The sequence below is a fragment of the Alternaria metachromatica genome, assembly GCF_023757995.1.
Source record: "Alternaria metachromatica strain BMP 0045 chromosome Unknown scaffold_1, whole genome shotgun sequence".
NCBI lineage: Eukaryota > Fungi > Ascomycota > Dothideomycetes > Pleosporales > Pleosporaceae > Alternaria > Alternaria metachromatica.
In genome coordinates, this window is record NW_026055492.1 from 2182061 (window position 1) to 2208583 (window position 26523).

At 53.9% G+C, this 26523-nt stretch overlaps 5 protein-coding genes across 5 annotated transcripts; 4 read left to right on the forward strand and 1 right to left on the reverse strand.

Annotated features, from left to right (window-relative positions):
* Positions 1-442: 442 nt before the first annotated feature.
* Positions 443-3461, forward strand: J4E83_000698 (uncharacterized protein; the record flags this gene model as incomplete). Its single annotated transcript, XM_049327659.1, has 5 exons — positions 443-577; positions 790-1206; positions 1259-1358; positions 1407-1969; positions 2016-3461. The coding sequence occupies 5 exons, from the start codon at positions 443-445 to the stop codon at positions 3459-3461; spliced, it is 2661 nt and encodes an 886-aa protein (XP_049193804.1).
* Positions 3462-5968: 2507 nt separating this feature from the next.
* Positions 5969-7352, forward strand: J4E83_000699 (uncharacterized protein; the record flags this gene model as incomplete). The annotated part of the gene is made up of 2 exons (XM_049327660.1): positions 5969-6860; positions 6913-7352. The coding sequence occupies 2 exons, from the start codon at positions 5969-5971 to the stop codon at positions 7350-7352; spliced, it is 1332 nt and encodes a 443-aa protein (XP_049193805.1).
* Positions 7353-9381: 2029 nt separating this feature from the next.
* J4E83_000700 (uncharacterized protein) lies at positions 9382-10468 on the forward strand (the record flags this gene model as incomplete). The annotated part of the gene is made up of 3 exons (XM_049327661.1): positions 9382-9537; positions 9587-10036; positions 10091-10468. 3 exons carry the CDS (start codon positions 9382-9384, stop codon positions 10466-10468), a joined length of 984 nt encoding a protein of 327 aa, XP_049193806.1.
* Positions 10469-11029: 561 nt separating this feature from the next.
* J4E83_000701 (uncharacterized protein) lies at positions 11030-13800 on the reverse strand (the record flags this gene model as incomplete). Its single annotated transcript, XM_049327662.1, has 2 exons — positions 11030-12714; positions 12765-13800. 2 exons carry the CDS (start codon positions 13798-13800, stop codon positions 11030-11032), a joined length of 2721 nt encoding a protein of 906 aa, XP_049193807.1.
* Positions 13801-19590: 5790 nt separating this feature from the next.
* Positions 19591-20808, forward strand: J4E83_000702 (uncharacterized protein; the record flags this gene model as incomplete). The annotated part of the gene is made up of 1 exon (XM_049327663.1): positions 19591-20808. One exon carries the CDS (start codon positions 19591-19593, stop codon positions 20806-20808), a length of 1218 nt encoding a protein of 405 aa, XP_049193808.1.
* Between the last annotated feature and the right edge of the window lie 5715 nt (positions 20809-26523).

Sequence of the window (26523 nt, forward strand, 5' to 3'; positions counted from 1 at the left end):
CCAATGTCGATGCAGCATGGGTAGCTCGCGATGTCCAGCACGAGGACGCACTTTCACCATCACATGGGCAAGGTAACGCAAATCACAGCCGCACGTTATTCACTCCACAAGTGGCATTTCAAGGAACTTGCAGCTTAGCTTCCGCAGCCCGCGCCGCAGCGGACAGAAAGTTCAAAGGTCCAAGACGCCGTGCGAAGACACGCCTAGACCCTGGGCTGACGCTCCATGCCGCTTGCGACCTAGAAGGTTCGGGGCTTTGGGCTGGGGCCGTTCTCTGGAATATTAACGTCGGTATATGTTAGCCTGGGGTATTCGCTGTTTCCTTTCACACGTTTTAAGTACTCTGGGGTAGTGAACCTTTCGTGGGGGAGTGTGTTCTGCGTTTGTCTCTCAGCTTTGCTACTACGACTTTACTAGACCCACCGGTTCGAGCTCGTTCGACATGTCTTCTGTTATGGCATCTGCGAGTGCAGCGCCCACGGAGCCTATCAAGGCTCCGCCGCAAGCGGGCATTCTTGAGGGTGTCAATCCTGTGCATTTTGACAAGAATCATCCGATTATTCTATTTATCGTTCAGGTACGTCGTCTTTACCATTCCAGACATTGGGTTTGGGGGGTTAGCTTGGTGAGACGCTTCACCAATCTAGTACTACCACCATATCTCAATATCTGCGCAACCTCAGTCCATATTACTGGTTCTACATCCGCAAGCCAGGACTCCAGTTAGAGTCGCCCCTGGAAATCTACCAAAATCTTCAAAGAGAAGCATACTGACAACGTACGCAACAGGCTGGCATAATCATCATCTTCTGCCGCGCCCTCAACTGGCCCCTCTCCAAAATCCGCCAACCACGCGTGATATCCGAAATCATCGGCGGCATCATCCTAGGCCCCTCCGTCATGGGCCGCATTCCCGGCTTCCAAACCTCCATCTTCCCAACCGAGTCCATGACCAACCTGAACCTAGTCGCCAACCTCGGGCTGACGCTATTCCTCTTCATCATCGGATTGGAAGTCGATCTGCGCTTCTTGCTCAGCAATTGGCGGCCTGCGCTGAATGTTGGACTCGCGAGTATGGCGGTGCCGTTTGGACTGGGTTGTGCGATTGCGGTGGGGCTGTACAATGAGTTTAAGGATGAGCCGGGGACGGTGCAGATTGATTTCGCGATTTTTATGCTGTTTATTGGTGTGGCTATGGCTATCACTGTGAGTTCTGCGGATTCGAGGGGGTTCGTTCTTGTGCTCATTGGACGTCTAGGCTTTTCCGGTGCTTTGTCGTATCTTGACGGAATTGAAACTGCTCATGACGCCGGTTGGCGTTATTGTTCTTTCAGCGGGTGTTGGGAATGACGTTGTTGGTAAGTCGCACAGCTTCTCCGCTGGTTTACTCGACTAACATCTCGCAGGATGGATCCTTCTCGCCCTCTGCGTAGCCCTCGTCAATGCTGGTTCGGGTCTCTCAGCACTGTGGGTCCTCCTCACTTGCGCTGGATACATGATTTTCCTCGTGTACGCCGTCCGACCAGTCTTCGTCTACGTCCTGCGTCGATCCCGCGCACTCCAAGATGGTCCCAGTCAAGGCATCATCAGTCTGACCCTGCTCATCGCATTAGGCTCTGCCTTCTTCACTGGTATCATCGGCGTTCACCCCATTTTCGGAGCGTTCATGGCGGGACTTATCTGCCCACACGAGGGTGGTTTTGCTATCAAAGTCGCCGAAAAGATTGAGGATCTGATTGGAGCACTGTTCCTCCCGCTCTACTTCACTCTCTCGGGACTGAACACCAACATCGGTCTCCTGGACTCTGGTATTGTGTGGGCGTACGTCATCGGCGTCTGCGCTGTTGCGTTCTTCTCCAAGTTCCTGAGTGCAACACTTGCAGCTCGCGGAAGCAAGATGCTGTGGCGAGAATGCTTCGCTGTGGGCTCTTTGATGAGTTGCAAGGGATTGGTGGAGCTTATCGTCTTGGTAAGTAATCCTACTCACCGCTTCAGGCCAGCACTAATTGTCACAGAACATCGGACTGAATGCCAAGATCCTCAGCACTCGAACCTTCACCATCTTCGTCGTCATGGCCCTCGTTACTACCTTTGCATCGTCTCCATTGACAATGTACTTCTACCCTCCCTGGTATCAGAAGAAGGTTGAGGCATGGCGTCGCGGCGAGATTGACTGGGACACCGGCAAGCCTCTCGACGGCTCAGACGAAGGTGCCGATGGGATCAATTACGAGAAGATGGCCGCTGAGAAGATCCAACGGATGACCATCTACCTCCGTCTCGACAGCATGCCCAACCTGTTGGCCTTCACCTCACTCTTCGGTGGAAACGCAGACAAGCCAGCACCCAAGACACATCCATCCAAAGACATCAGCACAGGCAAAGAGACAGGCGAGACGTCACTTGTCGAGACTGCACCATCACGACCAGTCGAAGCCTACGGTCTCCGACTACTCAACCTCACCGACCGTGGCTCCTCCGTCATGCAGGTCTCGGAGCTAGAATCCTACACAGCCTACGACCCAGTCGTGAACACGTTCCGCACATTTGGCCGTCTCCACAACCTTGCTGTCAGCGGCGAAGTGCTCGTCGTGCCGGAATCGTCTTTCGCCGAGACCCTCGCTACCCGTGCTTCTGACTCCAACTTCCTAGTCCTGCCTTGGAGCGAGACAGGCGGTATGTCGGAGCAAGCCATTATCGAAGACAAGGGAACGAAGAACAAGCTCGCCGCTTCAACGTACAACACGTTTGTGCACGACACACTCGAACAAGCCAGTATACCCGTGGCAGTCCTGATCAACAAGAACTTTGGCGGCAGCAAGAACAAAGAGCAGAAGCAGCGGCTGAAGCTTACCAGGACATACAGCAGTGTTAGTTTGTCTAGCGCCAGGGACAAGGCGGTCACAGCACCCATCGCGGATCGAAGCCACCACATCTTCTTCCCCTTCTTTGGTGGCAACGACGACCGGACTGCACTACGCTTGGTTCTCCAGTTAGCCGAGAATCCTCAAGTCACTGTCACCGTCGTATACTTTGATGTTCCGGAATCCGTCATTGGCCAAGCTTCACCCGTTTCGTCAACGGTCCTAGGAAAGGCCGGAGAAGTAGTCACAACGACGACCACATCTCGTGAGCAGGATGCAGCCTTCTTCGCTTCGCTCCGCGCCTCACTACCTGTCGATCTAGCAAGCCGTGTCGTTTTCGAGACTATGGCTTCCACTGCGCCTGTTCAGGATGTCATTGCCCGCGCGAGCATTGAGGTCGGACAATCGCCGAGGAACGCTGGTGATCTCATCGTGCTGGGTAGGAACGTAGCAAGGAACAGTATGTTGGAGAGGGAAAACACAGCAGACGAGATAAGGAGTAGCTCGAGTGCAGCAGCAACACTGGGTGTTCTTGCTGAGAAGGTCTGGGAGGGCAGACTGGGAGCTAGTGTGTTGGTTGTCAAGGCGGGATTGTGATGATGGTATAGCTGGTGTTCAAGGCGCTTGGAAATGGATATGGAAGGATACCATTGAATTGGGATGTGTTACGACGTCGATACTGAGATACCTCTCGGCCAAATGAAGTTTGCTTCATGCTTGCGTAATCCAACGCTGAAACTCGGTCCCACCCGTTGCACTGTCCGTGATCAGCGACAAGGAGCCATGTCTCATGCCGATTTACGCTCTTTCCTGCATGCCTGCGCTCTTTTGTTGAGTTCATGGCTCGTCCTGAGATGATAGACGTGATGCGGCTCCGCATGCAACGTGTGGCAATCCACGAGTAGACTTGTACGTAGTGACCGGTCTCAACTCACCATTGACGCCTGACCGCGTACGCGTACAGTACGGGCTTCCGCACGACCGTCGCATGCAGGGCGTATGCTCACGGTACACGTGCACTTACCAATCTCCGTGGTACGTACTCGGTGCTACGTGGGGTGTGTATCTAAACCACGGTCCACGTCACCTTCCCCGGTCGTGCTGCGGCTGTTCTTCAACCGTCGCAACCCAGTGACTCATCATTCATCGACAGTTTGACGTTGATGAGCATACCAGCGGAAGATCCTCGAGGGAGATCGTGGGTCATTCGTTGCTGTGACGTTTTTCTTACTCATGATAGGCCGTGGTAGAGGCAGAGATGTCGTGATGTGGAGGTGAGGATGAAGAAACTTCCGTACGTTGGATCAACGGATAAGCTCGGAGTAGATGAGGAAGAAGCGGTGACAGGTGGCTAGAAAGCCATGGAACGAAAAAGCAGCTGTGGGTCGAGTTGTTATCAGCTTTCCACAGTACATACAGATATTGTGGGTGTCCAGGATGACTAAATGCTGCCTCAGGTTCCCCCGAACCCAGCCGCGTAGACTTGAGTACCTGCACTACAGTTGCATGCCAGTGTAAATGAGTACGAGATGTTCTGGTAGGCGTCTCTTGCGTGTGCACGAGCCAGCACGAACGCTGTATGACTGCATAGTGCAACTGCTCAGCCCTGCGCATGAGTAGGATTGCGAAGATGTGGAACAGTTAGTTCTGGAAGATCCTATGCACGTACGGAATCCAATGATGAGGCAGGCAATGCTCTGTCGCACACGTCGTAATCGGGTTGTGACTTGCAGTCGATCCCGAAAGATACGCCACCGAGAAGCCCCGTGCCGCGCATGCGCCTCACAGGGGGCTGTAGAAGGCGAACCATGTGACCAGGACACGGGGATTTTGAAAAAGGATGGAAAAGTTCACGATGCTAGTAGAAGTGGTCGAGGCGCTGCTGGCAATTCTCCGCGAATTGGTGCAGAAATTCATGTCCAACGGTCGTGGTCAGTGTTCGGGTGGAGTCGTCGTGTAGACGGACGCGTGGCTAGCGAAGATCAACGTCCCCACCAGTCCACTAGGGCGCGCCGCAAAGGTAACCCCAAGAGGAAGCAACGAGGGACAGGGGAGATTGAAGATGGAGTCGTCGCGTTCGCGTGCAGTTGAGAAAGCTTGCGAGATGAATGCGTACCCATTGTATATGGGAGACGTGTCGCGCCAACGCAGGTCTTGTCACGGGCGGGCCTGAGGCAGCGCTGGAGCCCACTGCAAGCGATAACGTAATGTGGAAAAGGCGCGTCATGGCGACGTGAGGGCAAATTCAGTGAGCAGCTTCATCGCCAGCTGGTGTAGTGCAGTTGAAGCTCGACGAGCAATACAACCAGCAAAGCTTGAGTAGCTTCGAGACCGGGCAGGGCCTGCTTGGCGCGAGCCACCAGAGCGTCGGAGCTGGAGAAGCAGTCGACGGGTGGTGATTGCGACGCTGATGCCAAGAGCGGCGATTCTAGAGGGTAAAGTGGTTCACCAAAGATTGCGCAACTGTAGTGCGTCGCTGCCACGCTTAGCGAAGCGTCTGCCCCTGCGTGGAACAAGTGGATGCACGTGAGAAGCAATGGAAGATAGAGATATGTGTTGTAGATACGCGGCATGCGCAACAGAACGTTAGATAGGGCGGAGGATACCCTGGACAGGCCAGCGGGCGCAATGCTACGCTGATCTGACGGTGGTTGCGTGGTCGCAGGGCCTGCGTGCGGGTGGTGGGTGTTGTGGTTCTAGACATGAGGAAGCCGCGACAGGGCCGCGTCAACACGGCCCAAAGCGGTAAGCGCGAGTCGTCGTCGTCTTGCCCCATCCCTCAATCAATTACCCTCGTCCGCACCTGTCCAACCCACGACTCCACCACCTATCGACGCCCACACCCGTCACCCAGCGCTGTCGAGCCGCCTGCACGAGAGAAAGAGACTGCCAGCTCTCTTCGCGCCCACGAACCGCAGAATTCCCAGAATATCTGCCTGTGGCTGTCTCGTTGCTGCGCCGCCGCATCATCGGGCTGTGCACTGCCAATCCGCAGCCGCTCGACCACGCTATACACCCACGACACCCGTCACCCGCCCACGACCTTCCTGACCCGCCATCACCGCGCACAACGACACTGCGACTGCAGCTCGCACCCGCCCACGATGGAATACAACAACAGCGCCCACCGCGCTCACCAGCCCCAGCACGTCGACACGGACCGGCTGGCGGCCGACATGACGGAGCAGTTTCGTCAGGTCCTCAGCACCAAGCGCATGAACGAACTCACATCACGCTCATCTCAATCGCGCTCCTCATCGCCCGCACCGAGGGACTTCGGCACTCCACAGCCGCCGCCGTCGCAGTCTGCCCCGCCGACGTACGCTTCCATCAGGAACATCCCCCTCGTCCCTGAGGCGCCTCGCGATGCGCGCTCGCTCCGCTTCAAGAACATGCTGCACTCACTCTCCAACATGCCCGTTCGATGGGAAAACCCTGGACTCCTCGACGAGGCCCTTCGCGTCATCCCGCTCGAGCAGATCTACAACGAGGCCGAGGAGGAGAGCCAAATATTGCAGGCCGAGGCCGAGAGCATGTCCGCCGGCAAGAAGGCCGCCTGGGGCTACCAAGACTGCGTTGTCCGCGCACTCCTCCGATGGTTCAAGCGATCCTTCTTCTCGTGGGTCAACAACCCGCCGTGCTCGCGATGCTACTCACCAACCGTTGCCGTTGGCATCACTCCACCACTACCCGACGAGCAAGCCCGTGGCGCCAACCAGGTAGAGGCTTACCAATGCTCCCACGAGGCCTGCAAAAACTACGAGCGCTTCCCACGATACAACGACGCATTCGTTCTGCTGCAAACACGCAAAGGCCGATGTGGCGAGTGGGCTAACTGCTTCAGCATGCTCTGCCGCGCTGTCGGCTCAAGAGTACGCTGGGTCTGGAACGCAGAGGACCACGTCTGGACCGAAGTCTACTCTGTACACCGCAAGCGATGGGTACACGTAGACGCCTGCGAAGAGGCATGGGACAAGCCCCGGTTATACACTGATGGTACGTTGCTTCTTCAACGCCCACACTTTTCATCTGCTAACTATCTTCTTAGGCTGGGGCAAGAAGCTCTCCTACTGCATCGCCTTCTCAGCCGATGGTGCCATGGACGTCACCCGTCGGTACGTCCGCGACGCTAAGCACGCTGCTGAGCGCAACCGCGCACCAGAGGCCGTCCTCCTCCACATCATGGACGAGATCCGAGCAACACGACGCGCCAACATGTCCAAGCAGGACAAATTCCGTCTGCAGGGTGAAGACATCCGCGAAGCCAAGGAGCTCCGCCAGAGCGTCATCTCATCCATTGCACACGCTGTCAGCAAACTCAAGCCAGAAGACATCATCAACGCTCAAGTCACCCGCCGCCTAGACCCCGATGCCCAGAAGGCATTGGAGGGCCGCATGAGCGGCAACGCCCAATGGATACGAGCGCGCAGCGAGGGTGGACAGGGTCAACAGAACCAGCAAGACCCTCGAAACCAGCACCCGCGCTGAACGCATCCGTCACCCCACCTTCCATTCACCACTCCCGGCATCTTTCCATCGCGCCATGCCTACAACGTAAGCCGAGTCAGCAGGGTGCGCTGCACCTAGCCCTCGAGCATGTAGAGCCCGATAGACGACGAGATACCCTTCCGACATACCCCCGCAACATTCGTTACGCGGACGACACTCCCGCTTGTATAACATCGAGTCTTTGATTCTTGGTCATTTCGATTCATTTGCGCCGGCGTTTCAGGAGCAGCACGCAAGAGACATGCGATATCTTTTAATGTCTGCACCCACCTCGGCAGAGGCTTTTCTATTGTTCCCGCATCACTTTGGCGACCGATTTCACTGCTTCACTGCATTCTTCACTTCATCTTTCCGTGTGCACGCGGGGTTTTGCGGCACTGTTTATACCATTTTGCCATTTTGGATTACGACTTGCGATATTTCCTATGTCTTTTCTGTATGTTTACGAGCATTTTGGCACTTGTACGCACGACGTATGAGCTTCACGTTTAGGTATTCGTCGCACTGCACAGTTTTGAGAATTGGAGGTGCTGTACACGGGCGCGGTGGGGATCCGTGGCAGAGAGCTGATGTGTACGGTGTACGAGGGGTCGACGCGCGTCCCGCCCAAGATGCAGAGCTTACTGCAGCCTTAGGGCGGTGGATGCAAGATAGAAAATCAGAGCCAGATTGGCCATGTTTCTGCAAACCACATGAACACTTCATCTCAACAGCTTGCGTGATTGTGACATTGTGCGCGACTAGGGCGGAAGCTGATCAAAGTCGGTATGTGAAAGATTTGCGGGGACGCGCGTTAAGAGTACGCAGGCTGGGTCAGGAACATGGCAAGTGATCTCCAGGGTCCACCCTCCAACATTGAAACATGCCTTCCACACACGTCAAACGGAGGAAGAAACCATGATGCAAGAAAGCAAACGTCATGTCTCATTGCAACCATTCTCTCGAACATCTCACTCCAGCGAAGAACGAGCGATGGCACGAATCATGCACGATCATCATCGTGACAGGCGGGCCGTTCGTTTCTCCAGCTCTTTCCCAAGGAGGTTAGCGGGCGATGCTGTGCAGAGAAAATGTCTAAAAATAACGAAGGAATCCAAGTGTGTGATGACCGTCAGGCCCTACGCCAAGTGATTCTCGAAGTTCAGTGACGAGGAGTGTTGAGGCTCTGTCGCTGTGCCTCTGCAAAGTTTTGTCGACTTAGGCCATTTAGACGTGGACCCAAGGCAGTGGTGGTTGGTAATTGTGCGAGGTACTGCCGTCGTTCTTCCGACTGCTGTCTTGTCGGGTAGCGTTTGGCCGAGCTGACGGTAGCGGGGAGGGCTGAAACGACTATATCAGGTTTTGTCCTTAATAATCGAGTGTATGTTTGGGGTGTTGGATAATCAAGAATGCAACTTTAGAATCGCAGCTGTGCATCCGCAGTGATTGAGGCACATTGCCATCTGTTCAAGCTTCAACTGATCAGAAGACACCTTCATGGCCCTGGGCACCGATGTAGCACCGTACTCAGGCCTGGCAACACGCACTCTGGCCGGCAGTGCTTTGCGAATGCCAACAGCACACGCACTATCCTCCGCAGCAGAGTTGTGTCAGCACTCTTGGCCATCACAACCCACTTCAGTCGCAAGCCCACTGAGGCTGGTGAAGACTAACCCAGGATCAGCCACTGTTGGCCCCGCCGCGCACAGACCCTATGACCCCAAGCTGTGCGCCCGCTCAGCCCCCTTCGGCTGGGCACTTTGCCTTGCGCATTTCAGCTCCGCGTTTGAGGTAGTTTGTACAAAAGCTTGTGGCGGCCCACTGGATTGTCGCACTCATCGTTCTGTCGTTTAACGTCTAGCCTTGTCCACCATAATCACTTCCACGGGTGACTCCACTGCAACCGCGGATTCACGATCGCTACTGCCAGCCTCTTGACTCTGTTTCTTGGGTGACATCAGTCAGCCTTACTCGGTTACCACTAAACACCAAGCCAACAACAACAACCACCGCAACCGCAACCGCAAATATGGGCAAAGTCGGGCGCTTCGCGTGTATCCTCACGCCTATGTGCCTTACCCTCGCATCTTTAATATGCTTCATCATCGTCATGCTGGGGCAAACGCCATGGTCTGGCAACAACGCCCCAGCAACAGCCTTGGGGCGCGATCTCTACTTCTTCAAGGTACGTCTTCTCCCAGCCTTGCGAACCCACACAACTAACCCAACGACAGGCAGACACAAGTAAACTAGTCGAGAACCCCGAGAACTTTTTGGACAAGATACCCGACGGCATCACACCCGACGCTGCGGAAAAGTTCCTCGACGCCCTCCGAGGCAAGATGGACGCCAAGGAACTCAAGGACTTCTACCAGGTCGGCCTCTTCTCCTACTGCGAGGGCGAGAAAGATGCGGAATCCGGCAAGGAGACCATCACATACTGCTCCGCGCGCAAGTTCCAGTTCCACTTCGATCCCCTCGCTATCTGGGGGATGAACGGCACCAACATCCAAGAGGTGCTCGGCGATAAATACGACAGCGGCATGAACGCGTACAAGAAGGCTGCTGGCTGGATGAACTGGGCTTTTGTCATCACGATTGTGCTCACGGCTGTCGAGTTTGTCATTGGTTTCTTTGCCATCTTCTCGAGATGGGGCAGCCTTGTTACTACTGTCGTGTCTACCGTACGTCTCCCCCAACCCCAACTCCCCATATAATCTCCATACTAACAACCCCAGGCACAAACCCTCTTCGCCATCGCCGCCGCCGGAACCGCGACAGCCATCTACGGCACCATAACCGGCGTCTTCAAGACGGTCCTTGATCCCTACAACATCAAGGCTTCCATGGGCAGCCAGATGCTCTCCGTTCTCTGGCTCGCGGTCGCCTTCTCCATCGGCTCCGGCTTCTTCTGGCTCATCAGCGTGTGCTGCTGCAGCGGAAAGAGCAGCCACAAGAAGATGGTTGTTGAGAAGACCCCATACACATACGAGAGGGTTGCGTCGCCGGCGTTTGGCCAGCAGGGCCATCAGATGCAGCAGTGGCCTAGTAGCCAGAAGCAGACGCCACCTACGGGTCAGCCTACCGCTTATGAGCCGTTTAGATCGCGCGTCTAAGTTATGGGAAGCGTTGGACAAGTAGGCTGAGGTATTGTTGTAGGAGTGAAGACGCTGGGGCTTTGACGACATGTACGACCATTTTATGGGAATCTTTCTGGGTTACTTGTATACCCCATGGCGTTTACTATAGCATTATCGTGATTTGGCCCGATGTTGCTTCGGAATTTGGGTAGCTTTGATATATTAGGATGGACAGCATAAATACCATTTACATCAATATTAAGTTAAACATCTTCGTTGTTATGTTTCCTTTGTAAGGAGTAGTCGTAAGTCGTCAAGTAGAGTCGTTTCTCAAACTGTACTCTCGCTATCTGCCTTCCTGGTGAACTCGATATCTTCTAGCAAGACAATGCACTGAATGTGAACATCTGTATACTAGCATAACTGCATTGCCATCCATAGGAACAGAGCATCACCGTGATCAAGAACACAACTAAGCAAGCACAGAGAAGCGAAAATGACAAAAACAACATGGCCAATTCATCGCATCAGATTAGGTATCTCTTTATACATCTACCCCTCCTGTAAATCTACCAACCATCCCAACACATACGTCCCTTACTGCTCATGCGTACCCACAAAGCGCGGTGGGAGATCCAGATCCCAACTCGGCCGTTCCACAAGCACCACCTCGGGCGCGTGGAAACTATCGTCACCGCTAATGGGGACGATGCCGAGTATAGGGCGGTACTTGAATGTGTGCCACCAAGGCTCGTTCCGCTTACTTTGCTCGACTGCTCCGACTTCTCCTCCGCCGTTAATCAGCTCCTCTCCTGTTTCGCCGTTTGTTTGCTCAGCCCCTTCTTGTGTGTTTGCTCTCCGTAGGATGGTGAGGGGTTGGTTGGTGTTCTCCACATCGTCGTCGTCTTCGGCATCGGCCTTGCGGCGTATAGCATTGACGTCCATCCACTTCTGTCTTCCAGCCTTGTCTGCGTCGTCGCTCTGGAACTTGCGCATCTTGGTGACAGGTGCTTCCTTCTGAGGAACGGCGTCACCAGCACCGCTGTTGTTCTTGAGAGCGTCGCGTTTCCGCTTCTTGCCTGCGTGGTCGGTATCTGAGATTGTGAAGTCTTTGGTCAGGTCGAACATGAACAGCCATTTCTCGCCGTACAGCCATATCCGTTGTTGGGATTCTGTCACGTCCCAGATGCAGCCCTTTGCGGGGAGGTCGACTTGTTTGTACTCGTGGGGATAGCTGGAGGGTGGGTTTCGTCTTGACCAGTCTGATAGGCGGCCGGACATGACGTCAAAGAGGTAGAGCTGGTGCTCGGCAGAGACCAGGAGAAGTCGGTAGTCCGCGGTAGGCAGCTCGTGCGAGTGAGGATGAGGGTTGTGTCTTGTTGGGTGTACCGCGGGGTTGCCATTAGGCTCTGGTCGGTTGGAAGCGTCGGAGCTGGGCTGGAAGGAGAGCAAGACAGGCGTTGAATCGAGTCGGGGAAGCAAATGACCAGATGGGTTCCGTATCCAATGCTGACCCAAGTAGGTTATTTGTTCCCGTGATTCTTCCTCGTCGTCGGAGTCATCATCGTCGTTAGCAGCAGGTGTAGTGTCGTCGATGTCGATTTCTGGTGCAGTCGTGTCTTCATTCCCTTCCACGACCCATGTATCGACGTAACCAGCCAAGTCAACAACAGCGAAGACATTACCATCCTTGGAGAAGTCCGCATGTGCAATGGATCGTTCATAAGCTCCCGAGGGCCCACTGAGAGGACTCTGTGTAGACATGTCGCGCTCAAGTCGGTAGAGGGGCTGTACCTTCTCAAGCGCGCGAGGTGCATCTGCCGGATCGTCTGTTCGCACAATTCGGACCAGCTGGATTTCGTCGGTCGCCATGACCGCCGCGAGCCATTTGCCGTTGGACGACAACTTGAGAGTCTTTGCGCCAGAGACAGAAGGCATCTCTAGCCTGCGTACACGCACGGCTCCTGCATGCTGTAACAGGTGGAACAGCTTCACCGTGCTGGCTGTTGCGACGGCGAGAAGTCCACCGTCTCTAGAGATAGACACGGATATAATGTTCTCCTCGCCCTGCAGAGCAAGGCGTGCCACCACCTTGGGCTTCTCCGTGCCATCATCTTGAGGCTTGACGCGCCATATCCGTACTTCGGTGCTCCACCAGCTGACTAGTAATCTTGCGTCCGGGGCGCTCGTTAACGGGGGCGTAGGAGGCAATGCTGGGAGACCTCGACTAAGCTCCTTGCCAAATGTGCGGATTGGAACGACGATGGGCTGGGTGTCGATACCTGATATGTATGTTAGTCGTGGGCTGAGCAGAATGAGCGATTTTTCGTACCTCCTGTGACTACCACGCTCAGCTTGTTGCCCTCGTAAGTTGTCATAGCTTTGACGTCGTGCTCGTGGTGCCTCTGGTGTGACACCTTTCGCCATTTTCCGCTCTGTCCTTGAGCTTGACCCTTCTTGCTTGTGTAGAAACAGGTGCGGCGATCCATGCCCGCACTGAAGATGCTAGTTCCATCGCGGGTCACGGCGAGATCGAGCACGTCCGCCTCGTGTCCGGATATCCTCTGCGTTTGACTGTAGTTCTTGCCACTGTAGATTCGGATGTCACCAGTAGAGTCTCCCGATACGAAGTCGCCGTTTGACAGACATTTGACCTTCCATACTAGGATTTCCTTTGGCCCACCATGGGGGCCACTTCCCAGAGAGATGTTCCGAATTACATTCCCACTCCTTGTGTCGAAGACCCGGATCATGCTGTCGGCAAAACCAGCCAGTACTGTATGCTGGTCCTTGTATGTGATGCTCAGGGCACGCGCCTTCTTGTTCGTGGCGCGGGAGACGAAGCGCTCGAAGGTGAGATCGTTGTCGTCGGTAGATAGAAGAACAATCGTGCCGTCAGCGCAGCCTGCAACAAGCTTCTGGCACGAACCGCTCTGTTCGTTTGAAGCGCCCTTGAGCGCGCTCTTCCTTGGCTGTGCAGCAAAGCACCAGACCTCGCTGTGGTTACCGTCCGAATGGCGCGCCGGAAGACCTGTAGTGAGATCCCACTCTGTGACGCTGCTTGAGTACCCGATGCTGAAGAGTCGCAGGCGACCAGGCATCACCTTGCCGTGCGCATCGCGCGTATCTGGCTCTTGGGTCCATGCCAGTCCTTCAACGCTCCTGTCTTTGCCGCCATAGAAGACCTTCTCTTGGAGCCAGGAGCCTCTTGCAGGGTTCCATATCTCGATGTTTCCGTTTGCGCGTCCAATCGCCAATCTCAGAGAAACAGGATCCTGCTGTCCATGTTCGGCTTCCGGGTGCGAGAATGCGAGCGCGTTGATCGCAGATGGCGGGTAGGGCACGAAGCGAGATCGATGGATATCCATGGTGAATTTCGGGGGCTTGATCAAGCCGTGGGATGTGTGAAGCTGCGCGTACGTCTATGGAGGAGCGCTGGCATTACGATACTACACTCATTGTGACGGAAGAGCTCAGTCGCGAACTTCTCTCGAACTCTTGGCGAGCCGACTTTGACTTTTCGGTGGGTCCAGAGCACGGATAAACATTCCTCCTTAACGCCGACGACCTCCGCATCAACTCCGCACCTGCCTCACGATGCTTTCAACTCGAACGGCTTCAGTTGCCTCAATGTCTCTCACAGAAAGTGTTCGGTCGTTCACATACTTACTGAGAGATGATTGATCGCGATTAGGTCCCTACAACCCTGCCGAGTCCGACGCCCGGCGTCCTCGTACCACACGCTCCGATCCGCCCTTGTCCAACGCCAGAACCGAATCCTCCTGCCTGCAAGAGTGCATTTCATACAACCAGGCGGTGAATGAAGACACCGGGGGATATATAGGTCTCGCTACTTTGCGTGCGGTTGCCAACCGCAAACCAGGCTGCCTGTACCTCCAGGGGCTGCTAGGCCAAGAGGCCACTTCCGCTCGGAGACGGAGCATAACACATGTTGCTACGTTCCTTCGCCGCTGCTATCACAGAGTGGACGACTACAACGTAGTGATGAGTGGACAATACGCGGGAGATAGAATTATGGTGAACACGAACACTTGTCGTAGCACCGTGCCGTGAAGGAGCTCATTCAATGTAGGTAACTCCAGTCAGTAAGACCTGCCTTAAGTTACCTACACGGTACGCTTCGCAGACGTGTTTTAAAAACCAGACACAGCCTATACGTTGAAGGCAGGCAATATGTGTTGGATGCAACTGCCCTAGGTCGAGCTTTTTCGATTACGCGGGGTGAAGGACCTACAACAAGCAGATGTCCAACTTTTGACGTGATGTATTTCCAAGTCTATACGGTGCGGTGCAACCTTGCGACAGACCAAATTATTGTAAATTCATCTTCAAGACTCGGGTGTTGCAGGTGGCCTGCTGATAGAACGCTGGTCTAATGTTCCGGTGGTCCAAAACCGCCTCGAGTCTTCTGACAAGCCGTATGTTGGAGATTGCTCCGGCAATATTGCGCGAGTCAAAACTAGCTTCGCCGGGCCATGTGCGGACCAAACTCAATGTCTTCATGCTCACGTCACGAGAAACCGTTTGCAGAAGCGTTGGCACGTTAACGCTCATCGGGAAAATGCATCCCTTCGTACGGGCGGAGGCTGCATTGTTGCGCCGCAACGACGTTGACTTTTCTTTTTGGTTGAATTATTGGCGAAGCTTTGGTACATGGCTTGACTTGTTCAGATCCGTTGCGCAATAATAGTAACATAAGGATCTCCAGGGGCTGGCTTGAGATGGCAACTCCGCCTGGACCCAGGTACTGGGCTGAGTCAAGACGACCATCAGGTCTAGTCTTTCCCAGGGTTTCATGGTCCATGACAATGTGGAAGGCGGCGCGCACGCGGTACGCGTTCAACGTGTGACGCGTGAACGCCCAAGGGGCTTTGCAAGACCTAAGACGCGCTCAGAAGCAAATATCGGGATGATCTCGCGATGAAGCAGAAGTCGAACCTTGGAAATTTCAAGGCGAGAGCTTGGACCGTCCGGCGGGGTATGTCGTTATTGCGGCGGGCCTCATCGTCCGTGGAACGCAAGTCAGTGACGCCGGGCAAAAAGACTGGTTGCAACCGCTGGATCCGTCACTGCTCACGGTGCTTGATGCAGAAGAGCGGATGTTGAGTATTGAAACATGCAGTGTGGTCCCGCAGCCACATCCAGAGACGTTGAAAAGTTTGCTCGTCGCCGTCGTGCAAGCATGCACAGATCTTTTGACAAGTGCATGCGGTGTCCGGGTAACGCCTTTAAGCGATGAAGCTCCAGATTAGCATGCCTCCATGACGAGTTGCACGCAGCACCGGGTTACAGTTCTGCGGGCCTCGGCGCAGCGTTGCTGCGGAAAGCGCTTGACATTTTGTCATACCGACAATCTTTCTCCTCACCAGGTCCGCTTCTTGAAAGAAAAGTCGGAGCAAATTTGCTGACAATGAGCTGGATGTGAGGATCGGCCCACTTGAAGGCTGTCCAGCGCCGTGAGAGCGTCCGACCGAGGCAGGTGTGCACGGAGGAGGATCAGAAAATAGCTTGGGTTTGTCGCGTGCGCACAGCTCAGGTACTTTAAGACGCGTTTCTTCGCGACTGTGACATAATGCCTGGACCCGGACGTGCTGAGGTGCATTGGTGGCTGGCGATGGTACAGTTGCGGATGTCGGCTGGCCACTAGCTGCAGCAGCGACGTGAAGCACTATGTTAGAGCAGGCTCCAATGCGGAGTTGCCAGGTTAGGATCTTCCTTTTTTACTCAGATGATGAACGCGAAAGATCACGCTAAGATCCGTCGTCGCGAGATGATGGGCCCAGCCGCCTGTCAATAGCCGAAGCCGAATCACAGCACGCGTGCGAAGGGAGTTGCGAAACGGCCGTGGATTGTGATGCTGCAGTTGGACGGCGAAGCTAGATGTGTTTGGCAGGTGAACCATCAGCGGCATCATCATGTCGACAGACCTCGCCGTTCTCGCGATCCTCACGTCAGTTGTGGAGTTCGGCCGTATATGCTTGCACGACGTGGGGACGGTTGTTACTCTGTGATGCGGCCGCGCAGAGCTGAGGCTCGCTAAGTCTGAGGCGCACCTTCCTTACTCAAGATCGTACATGCATGAACGCGTCTGCGCACATGTTTGCGTCAACGCGCTTTTGCAACATCGAAGCGCTGCAAGAAGTGACTCGTTTGCATGCGGCACGACCGCACCTCGTAATAGGGACCGCACCTGTAATAGGAGGACGAATCCTATAAGCAAACCCCGCCATAATCCCGCTGGTCAGCAAGGGAAGGTCAAGTCCGGGCTATGGCTGATTTCTAGAAACTATGCGGTGGAGGCTTGCCAAACCCACGGACCTGCGCACAGCGAGTTAGGAGAATTGGCAATCTCAGCAGCTAACTTAGGCTCCGACACGCGTTGCTAGCTGATGCTACTAAACACGTGGATCATCGGGCAGAGCACTAGCAACTACTATCGTCGAAACACCAAGGGCATTACGAAACGATGAGTCCAACGGTCAGGCTGGCGGCTTCGGTATGGGGTCTGTGTCGCACAGGATATGTCGTGCCAGGGTCCCCTATCGCGTAATCTGCCATGCAGAATATGGTGAGCAGAGTGCGGTGTCGGCCAAGGCTCACGAGTCTCCAGAATTTACTCCTGAGTTTCTGAGATTTGCCATGTGGAGCCGTGATGCGCATGTCGAGGACGCGACGGAGGCGACCTTGGGCGGTGATGGCGGTGCGACGCGTGACAAGGATGCAGCGTGCCGACAGGCGTCGTCTGCAGCGGTGATGCGCTCCAACAAAGGAGGAGCCATGAGCGTGTCCTAATGGGCTAATTATGACATGACCTCAGCTTCCTATAGCATGCCAGGGGAACCACGACTCTGGCGCAGGCATGTTTGGGATGCAAGCAGCGAGAGCGGCGGCCACAACGCCCTATGCAGGTCTTGGCCGTGTGCAAAGCAAGTTGTTTCCTGTGCGCAGGCGAGGGCGACATTGGACAGCGATCGTAGGCTATCCTGCAACCTTGTATAGCTGCATGAGTGGCCTCACCGGCGCCCTGGCAGGGCTCTAATTCGAGCGGGGCCAGGCGAAGATTACAGCCACGGCGCTGCTCAGAGCGTCGGTGCCGCGTTGAGAAAAGCAAGTGCAGCAGCGAGTATTGGTGCGAGTGCACTCAAGTCAGTCCTACGCTGCAGTCAGGCGCGGTGTGCAGCACGGCGGGCACAGCAGCGGGTGCGCGCGACCGCGACGGGAGCAGCACCGCACCGGGGCTGGGCGTGGTGGTGATGGTTGCGGAAGACACGGGACTAGGACGCGTTCAACGAGCGTGTTCCTGGCCGAAGCTTCCCAGACGCAAAAACGCCATGGTTGATCCACAATGGGGCACGACGGCGGCGGAATACGCATCGGCTGGCTGGGCGCTGTGGGCGTATCAAGTTCCCTGTTCCCATGCTGTGCGAGTTGCCGTGCGTCAGATGTGGTTAGCGGCAACCTCCTAGGGCTTTGCTCGCCCAGTCGTTTTCTCCAAGCTACGTCCGTCTGTATCGTGCTCTCCTCTCACCTCCTCTCCCTCTCCTCATATCTCTCTTTCACCACGGTCGAGCACGGAGAAACTTTGGATCTGATGTGGTGCTGAGTGTTTCGGCTCCTATCTTTCCATAAAACTCCCCATCTCCTGCTCTCGGTCCCCTAAACCCGACCGCCGTCTCTCCTCGAATAGGATCGTGAAGAGTCCAGACTCCCTGTACCTTCCGCCCTCATTCCTCCGCCGACCTCCTCCCTCGTCTCTCGCTGGACGTAGAGATAGCTGAGAACACGAACTCGCTGTACTCTAGTCCTTCGCTCTCTACACAGCTATCCACCCGATACCTGTACCATCAGCCTCGTGTGTGACGATTGAGCCATCATCTCGGTAGGTCACTTATTTCTTGTTCCTTTGATTCCGGGGTTTCCACCGATGCTGGCTGTGCTCACCCGAAGATTTCCCGGCCCTATGGACTCGAAAAAGGAGACAGAACCATCGAAGAACATTGGGATGAGATTAGAAACATTGAGAGCAGGGACTGGAGAGGAAGACCAGGACGACATGCATGGACGGCATTGATTTGGGGGTCGGGCGTTTGTGTGGGCGAAGAAGGGTGTCGGACAAAGGGCGTTCAGCCACGAACCCAACCATCGGAACACTGCCTCAGCAACCTCGTAAAGAACCCGTCTCGTCGGAACTGCCACGCTTCACCCCAGTATCGCGCAATCCCGGATCCTGATGTCCTGTGACGTCTGCTCTTTCACTCGTGTGGATGAACAATGGATGTGGATATGGAGTGCAGCAGTAGCCGATATAACAGTCGTATGCTCCTTGGCAGCTGGGCTTCGTTATCGTGACAGCTCAGACGTCGCTATACACCATCCTGCCAGATCTCCACGGTTCTTGACCGTCGTTCACCGCCTCGTCCCGTCCTCGCTATGGCCTCAATCCGACTAGCGACCAGGACCCTTACCTAAATGGGTCTGACCCACTACTCAGGGCATAACTTTTCGTTCTGATCAATCGCTAACATGTCTTTCTCATAGATTGTCTACTACTAGCTGTACCTACTTCCTCAGCGCCGAAAAGCACTTGCACTGTTCGTACTCACCATCGTCATCGCCATCTCTCGACCCAAGGCTCACACATCAGCCTAGATCTCAGTCGCCAGTACCCTCGACGATATACCTCTAGCCCGGCGGACTCGTTAGCTCGTGCTCTGCCCTACGACATCCCTTTTTACTAAGGGATATACGAGACCGCGTCAATCAGTCTTCTGGATGAAATCTGCGCCTTCTTCGACCTTTTCCGCTCGTGTTTTTGTACACTCCATTCGCTCACTACACTAATTGTATTAATTCTGCAAAGGTATGGATATCTATTGGGTTCTGGACAGGAAACTTCCGCTAACGAAATCTGTCCAGCTCTGTACCAACACATTCGACCCTCAGCACTAGAGGATCGCCGACTACAGACCTTCTTTTACATACCAGCTAATCACACTCTTTGTACCGTTGCCTTTCAGGCTGCCACTCTCTAATCCGGCTCATCATTCGAAGCTGTCCACTCACTAAACCCCTTACACCCGACCACGTCTATCCCGGAGACCTGACGATACTACCCGATACATACCGAACACATCAACATGGCGTACCACCAACAACAACAATCCCGCTACGGCCAGTGCGACTCCTACTTCGTAGAGTCGCACGACGATGGCATCTATGCCATGCGAGCTGAGGCAAGAGAACGCCACCGAGCTGTTTCCAAGATGCAACAACGAGCCATCGCCGAAGAGCTATCAAGGATGACCGCTGATGAATACCAAGAAGACATCATGCAACACATGATCCACATGGAAGGACAAACCCTGCCAGACGTCAACTCCATTGACATCCAGACCGAGATCCAGTGGTTCATGCGCCCCTACCTCCTCGACTTCTTGGTTGAAGCCCACGCTGCCTTCCAGCTGTTGCCCGAGACCCTCTTTCTGGCGGTCAACCTCCTCGACCGCTACTGCTCCCGCCGCGTTGTCTACAAGCGTCACTACCAGCTCGTTGGCTGCGCAGCCCTGCTCATTGCCGCCAAGTACGGTGACAAGAAGGACCGCGTACCCACCGTACGGGAGTTGAAGTCGATGTGCTGCTCTCTCTACGATGACGAGATGTTCACTCAGATGGAATGGCACGTTCTGCAAACCCTGAACTGGATGATCGGCCACACCACAGTCGACGCATTCCTCCAGATCGCCCTCTCGGAAGCCCCATACGATGCCGAGGTTGAGCACATGGCTCTCTACATCGCCGAGATTGCTCTCTTCCACAAGGAGTTCGTCTCCACACGGCCATCCGTCCTCGCCCGATCCGCCCTTGCCCTCGCGAGATGCGTCCTGTCCCGACCCCAAGCACGCAACACCGACTGGTCTGGTGCTTACGACCCTCAAACAGTCATCGGTCTGTCCAACCACCTGTATCAGCCATCCCCGGTACTTTCCCGCAAGTATGCATCCATGCATCTGTCCACTGTGTCCGCCACCGTCGAGGAATTCCTGCAAAGACAAGCGCAGATCGCGCGCCGCCAGGCTGCCCCTCCTACGCCACCCCCGACCGTCACCATCGAGGAGCCCAAGCCCGTGCCCAATGTCAACGCTTACCCGCAGACGCCCAACAAGAACCCATACAGCTCTGTCATGCAGAACGGATGCCCCACCCCACCGATTACGCCTGAGGGTGAGCACTTTACGTATGGTCACGTTGTCAAGTCGCAGCCTCAATCAATGTATCCCACGACACCTACCCCGGAACACCAGTCCACTATGCAACATCAGGGTCAATACTTCCACAACCAATACCTCCATGTTTAAAAGATCACCGCGCCAGGCAGTGGCCATTCTTACCGCTGTCGAAAAACTCAACTGCCATGGACTGTCATGATCACATCCATCGCGCTCCGTTGTACCAAAAATACTCGTATGAGCGTCATAGCAGGTCATTTCTTCCAGCATTTACAAGCGTCTTGTTACTGTTATATTGCGATATCAAAGACGTCACTTTTCTGTTTCGAGCATTTCTTTTGTTAGGTCCGACCAAAATTTACCGGTCGTCTGCTGCCATGCGCACGGCATTAGCCTGCGGTGGCTAGTGGAGCCCAGATCAGGTCGAGCACCCTTTCTTCTTGGATATAAAGTCCATCTAATACGGGTTGTTTGATCTGTTCTGCAGCATGTGGGGAGGATAAGCGGCTACAGGCTGAAATTGGAAATACACAAGCCAGCACAACCAGGCTCACTCGCAACTGTTGTTTGCTTACGCGAGCCGAGATACCCTTCCTTTCTCAATCCAAAACTTTTTTCGGACACCTCATTTGTTCACGGTTGTCTACTTTCCTTTTGCATATGCGGTGGAACGGTGAAAAAGTGTTGAAGTGATGTGGGCGTGTTGTTGCAAAGCTCATCAGAATGTTACTGGACAGCCGGGCTGGAAGAGCTACGAAGAGCATCAATAGTATAGAAACGGTCGCCCAAAATTGAGGAATTGGTCTTCCATGCTCGCTTTCGCCCTGGCATCCCGTTGTTTCTGTGTTTCATCATGCGATATTCTTGGTGATATATGTTGGGCGAGTGGATGCTACACAGTCCACGCCGCAGGGTACACGCATGTTTCACAGCAAGCAATGCCATCTCAATTGCTTAAGATTGCCTTGCTCTGCTCATCGAAGCACGCAGACCCTCCTTTACTCAACTGCAAACGCTGGCGAGTATGCCTCTGGCAAGTATTACACGGCGCCTGTAGGGGCCTATCAGCGCTTCCACCTACTAACCGCCCCAGATCTCTATTACTACCGCAAACTCGTCTAAAGCAGGCTACAAACTGCTCTCACCCTATACCGACGATGATACTACATTCGCACACAACACGCTCTGTCCACGTTATGCCGAGTCTGACCCCACGTCTGCGCCGCCGTCCCCTGCGTCCGTCGAGTCCTTCGAAATATTGGACAGCATACCTTGGCGGAGAGGCTACATATCCCTGGACAACCATGGAAGGCAAAGCGGCAATACACTACGGAGTCGATGGATGAGGAACAAAGTTCGCGCTATGGTGCTACTTTTCCTCCTCACTTTGCTTGTAGCTGGTTGCGCGCTAGGTGGATACATGACAATTAAGCATGGGAAAAGCAAAGCCAGCACAGACGCCGCATGATCATGCATATAGAAAGACGGCACACGGGCAAATGCTCACTCAGACTCGAAAACAGGAAATCGACGATTATCTCCCAGCCTCGCCGTTTCGGCATGCGCATTGTCAGGAAATCAGTGGATGTGGCGTTGTCCGGAGTACCCGACAGCAAATCCCGTGCAAGGAAGGCCCCTTGACACAGCCAGCCACGTCTCCGCAGGAAGAGGCAAATAACAGTCTTTGGGCGACAAAGGAAGGTGCGCTGTATGTCAGACGGGTCGTTGAACGACAAGGGATCAACGCGGTACGCTTAGTGTTGAGGCGGATCAGCTCACCGGGACGCGATTTGGTGTGTTGCAGATTGCGATGCGTTGGCGGGATGTAGTGGCTGGGGTAGCCCTACAGGTTTACGGGATAAAGTCCGGCAATGCATTTAGAAACAGTGTCACGCGGCTACGAGCATACAGAGCATAGGTTCGAGAGACAAGTGAACCTGGGTTCAGTCTAAGATACGATGGGTTTTGTTCAATGATGTTGTGTTGTGGACGGCCTTCTGAGGTTCACTATCGCTGCTCACGTGAAGCCTATCTTATCGCAACATCGCGATACCGCACGTTAGAAGCCACACCAATAGCACACCATAATCTTACACTTGGCCAAATGCTCCGCGATGAATGACTTTGACTGAGCCTTAAGACAATGTCTAACATTGACAGCAGCGCACCACTATTTACAAGCGTCGCGACACCGTCCTCACCGTCATCGCGCAGTCCGTCTCCAATGCCGTTGCCCTCTCGCAGACGTGCAATATGGCCCCTTGTGCTTCTTCTCCTCTTAGTCCAGCTATCCTCTGTTCTATACACGTTACCTCTCAATCGAGTGATAGAGTTGCGATTGTGTCAAGAACATTATCAAAAGCACGATGTATCTGTCATTCAACCTGATGGCTCGATACCGGAGCTGTTGTGTAAAATCAAGGATGTTCAGAGGAAGCTGGCGTGGCTGCAGGGTAGTATGGAGACGATGAGTGTTGGATTTGGTATGTGGTTTATGAGTATGGTATCAAGGGAGAAGCCGTTTGTGCTAATACTGTGTACATCAGACTTCGTTGTGACTATACCGTTCAGTTTTGTCGCGGAGAAGTGGGGTGTCAGGACTGTATTGTGGTGCAATCTTGTCCCACGGATTGTGATGAGTGCATGGGCTATTGTTGTTGGTATGTATCGTCCCAATATGAACTATCTTCATCGCGATGCTTCGTCACAGTAAATTGGCTGTAACACCTCTATGTTCACTCACTAAACTACGCCAGGACACCTTCCACATCTTCTACCAACCGAATCGATCCTTGCAGGCCCGATCTTCAATATCCTAGGAGGCGAGTGTGTCTTCCAGTCAACAATCTTCACGCTCACTTCAGCTTTAACGAGCGAGTATGTTCAGCGGTAAGTAGACATCCTACCATGTAGAGGAACACGCTAAGTACATACAGAGCATCGTACTTCTCTTACATCAGCTCAACCTCATACATCGTCTCCTTCATGGGCCCAACCCTAGCCGCATTCACCATGAGCAAGAACCTCTGGCTGCCCTTCTGGCTCAACATCGCCCTCTTACTCTGCGCAATACCAACGATCTACTTACTTCCCAACACCACGAGCCCTCGACACACCACCAGGAACCCTATGTCCGAGCCCGTGGAGGAGATAGAGGAAGCCGGGCCCTTGCTCGAGAACACAGATACCAGCCCAACCCGCTACAGCACCGCTTTCAAACCCCCACTCACCACCTACCAAACCATCACCCAGACTCTCTATCGACTACGTGATCTAGTGCTTGGGAGATACAACTTCCAAGTCCTCTTGGTGACTTTCTTCTTCACCGCACTAGCAAGTTCCGACACGAAGCTTCTGGTCCAATACATTTCCAAACGCTACAACTGGACCTTCGCACAAGCGGGATACCTCCTCTCCGCCAAAGCACTCGTGAACCTCACGCTACTCGTCGTAGTCGTCCCCCGACTTATCCGCACGTCGATGTCGGCGAAAGCTGTGAGGGGCGATGATGTTAGGTTGAACGTGATGGGCACGAGAGTAAGTATTGCAGTGTCGGTGCTGGGTGTGCTTTGTATAGCTGTGGCAGGGAGGTTTTGGATGTTGCTTACTGGTACGTTCTCTCTGGCGTTTCCGTGATTCGTGGATTATGTGAGCTGATGTGTCTAGCACTTATTATATATGCCCTGGGTTCTGCTCTGCCGGTGTTCACCATGTCGTTGGTTAAGTCGTCACTTGTCGCACTTGAACATTCTGATGCGCAGGACTTCAGTATCGTCATGTTGACTAAGACACTAGGGTCCTTGGTTGGCGCGCCGTTGATGACTGTGCTATGGGTTAAGGCTATCGAATGGGGAGGTGCGGGATTGGGGTTTCCGTATGTGGTATCTTGTGTAAGTGAACATTCATCCTTGTTAGGAAGCATACTGACTGCTTCTAGGGGCTGTATATATGTGCATTCACTATATTCACGCGATTGCGCACTTAGATGTTCAAAAACTACCGTGGATTGTAAAATCATGTACATTAGAAGAAAGTATATCTACAAAGATGGTCGTCTAATTGGTTGTATACTTCGCCCCATTATCCATCCAACTACTCATCTCATACCGACCGGACATACCCTCGCTCTCTCCACTCCCCCTCCCCGGATCCATAACCCTGTCCCTCAGAGAGTCTCTCACAGACTCATGACTCACGAGCCTGCCTTCACTCCCGGCTGAATCCCTCTCCCTCCTCGCCATGACTCTTGCCCCGGCGCCATCCATATCGTTGCCAAAATCCCTCTCCATGACCATCTCCTCTTTGTCAAGCATCGCTGTTACACCCCTTCCGTTCCCATGGACAATGATACGGGTCTTGTTCAGAGAGTGTTTGACTGGCTGTTTTGCGTTGAAGATGTCGCTGATTTCCTCGAGGGTGCGGCGACGTGTTTCGACGAAGAAGAAGTAGATGACGATGAATTCGAATATGTCCCAGAAGATGAATAGGAAGTAGTACTGCGAGGAAAAGGTTAGCAGGGGTTATGAGCTGACGAGGTGATCAGACATACCTTCCATCCCGCGCCTGAAAACGCAATTCCAGTAACAAAGGTATTGTAGAAGTTTGCAATGTTCACCCAGAAGTTGTAAAATGCCATCCCTTTGGCTCTGGATTCATACCGTAGACACTCGACTGGATATAGCTGCTGCAACGGCGTGTAACCTGTCGAATAGACAAACCCGAAGATAAAGAAGAACGCGATTACTGCTCTTGCCTGCCCGATCCTCTCGATTTGCGGTGTATGATTTGCATCGTAGATTGGCTTTCCGTCTGGTCCCTTTTTCAGATTGGTGGCAACTAGGGCGCAGACAATAGTGAGGATGCCAACGAGTAGGCCGGTGGATACGAGGAGCTGGGGTCGGCGGCCCCAAGAGTCAGTGTAGACGGCTCCAAACACTGCGCCGGCAAATGAAACAACGTTCTGCATTCCATTGTAAAGCAGGCGTGTACGATTGTTGGCTATGCCAGCGCCCTGAAGTATAGTTGGATAGTACTGCAAAGGTAGAGGTACGAGGTCAGTCTATGTCTCACATGCACGTCGTACAGTCAAAACTTACGTAGGACACAGGGCCATTACCTGACCACTGCCCAAAAAAGGCCATGCAGACTACTAACATAGTTCTGTACCGAGCTTCTCGTGAGTTGAAGAGTTCTCGATAATCCCACCATCTTTTATCTGATCCAGTAACGCTGATATCTTCGACCATCTCTTTATACTCCAGCTTGACGATAGGCGAATCGCGGTTGCCCTCGCCATGAAAGCGTGCCATAGTATCCAGGGCTTCCTCATGTCGGTCATTTGCGATGAGCCATCTAGGCGTTTCTGGCAGGAACGGCGAGCTCACAAACACAATTCCAGCGAATATCATCTGAAGCCATATTGGAAAACGCCAGGACTGTGATCCGTCGATTTTGCTAGTCCCATACGGAACAAAAGTGCCTGGAATACCGCCGACGTACCAAAACGTATTGAAGATTCCTGTGCAAATGCCGCGATAGGATGGGTGTGCCATCTCAGACACATAAGCGGGACCAGCGGTCGAAGTAATAGCGACGCCAAAACCAAGGACGAAGCGACCGCCCATGAAACCTGCTAGGTTAGAGCACGATGCTTGGATGCAGGCGCCGGTTATGATGATTGAGGTACCAATACACATCCCCCATTTTCTTCCTCTAAAGTCTGTTGCAGGACCAGCAACGAAGGATCCGACTAGATTCCCAATGGTGTAAATGGCATAGACGATTCCGGTAGTAGGAGTTCCCTCGGTCTCGTCAAAGTTGAAATAAGTACGATATTGAGGGTAG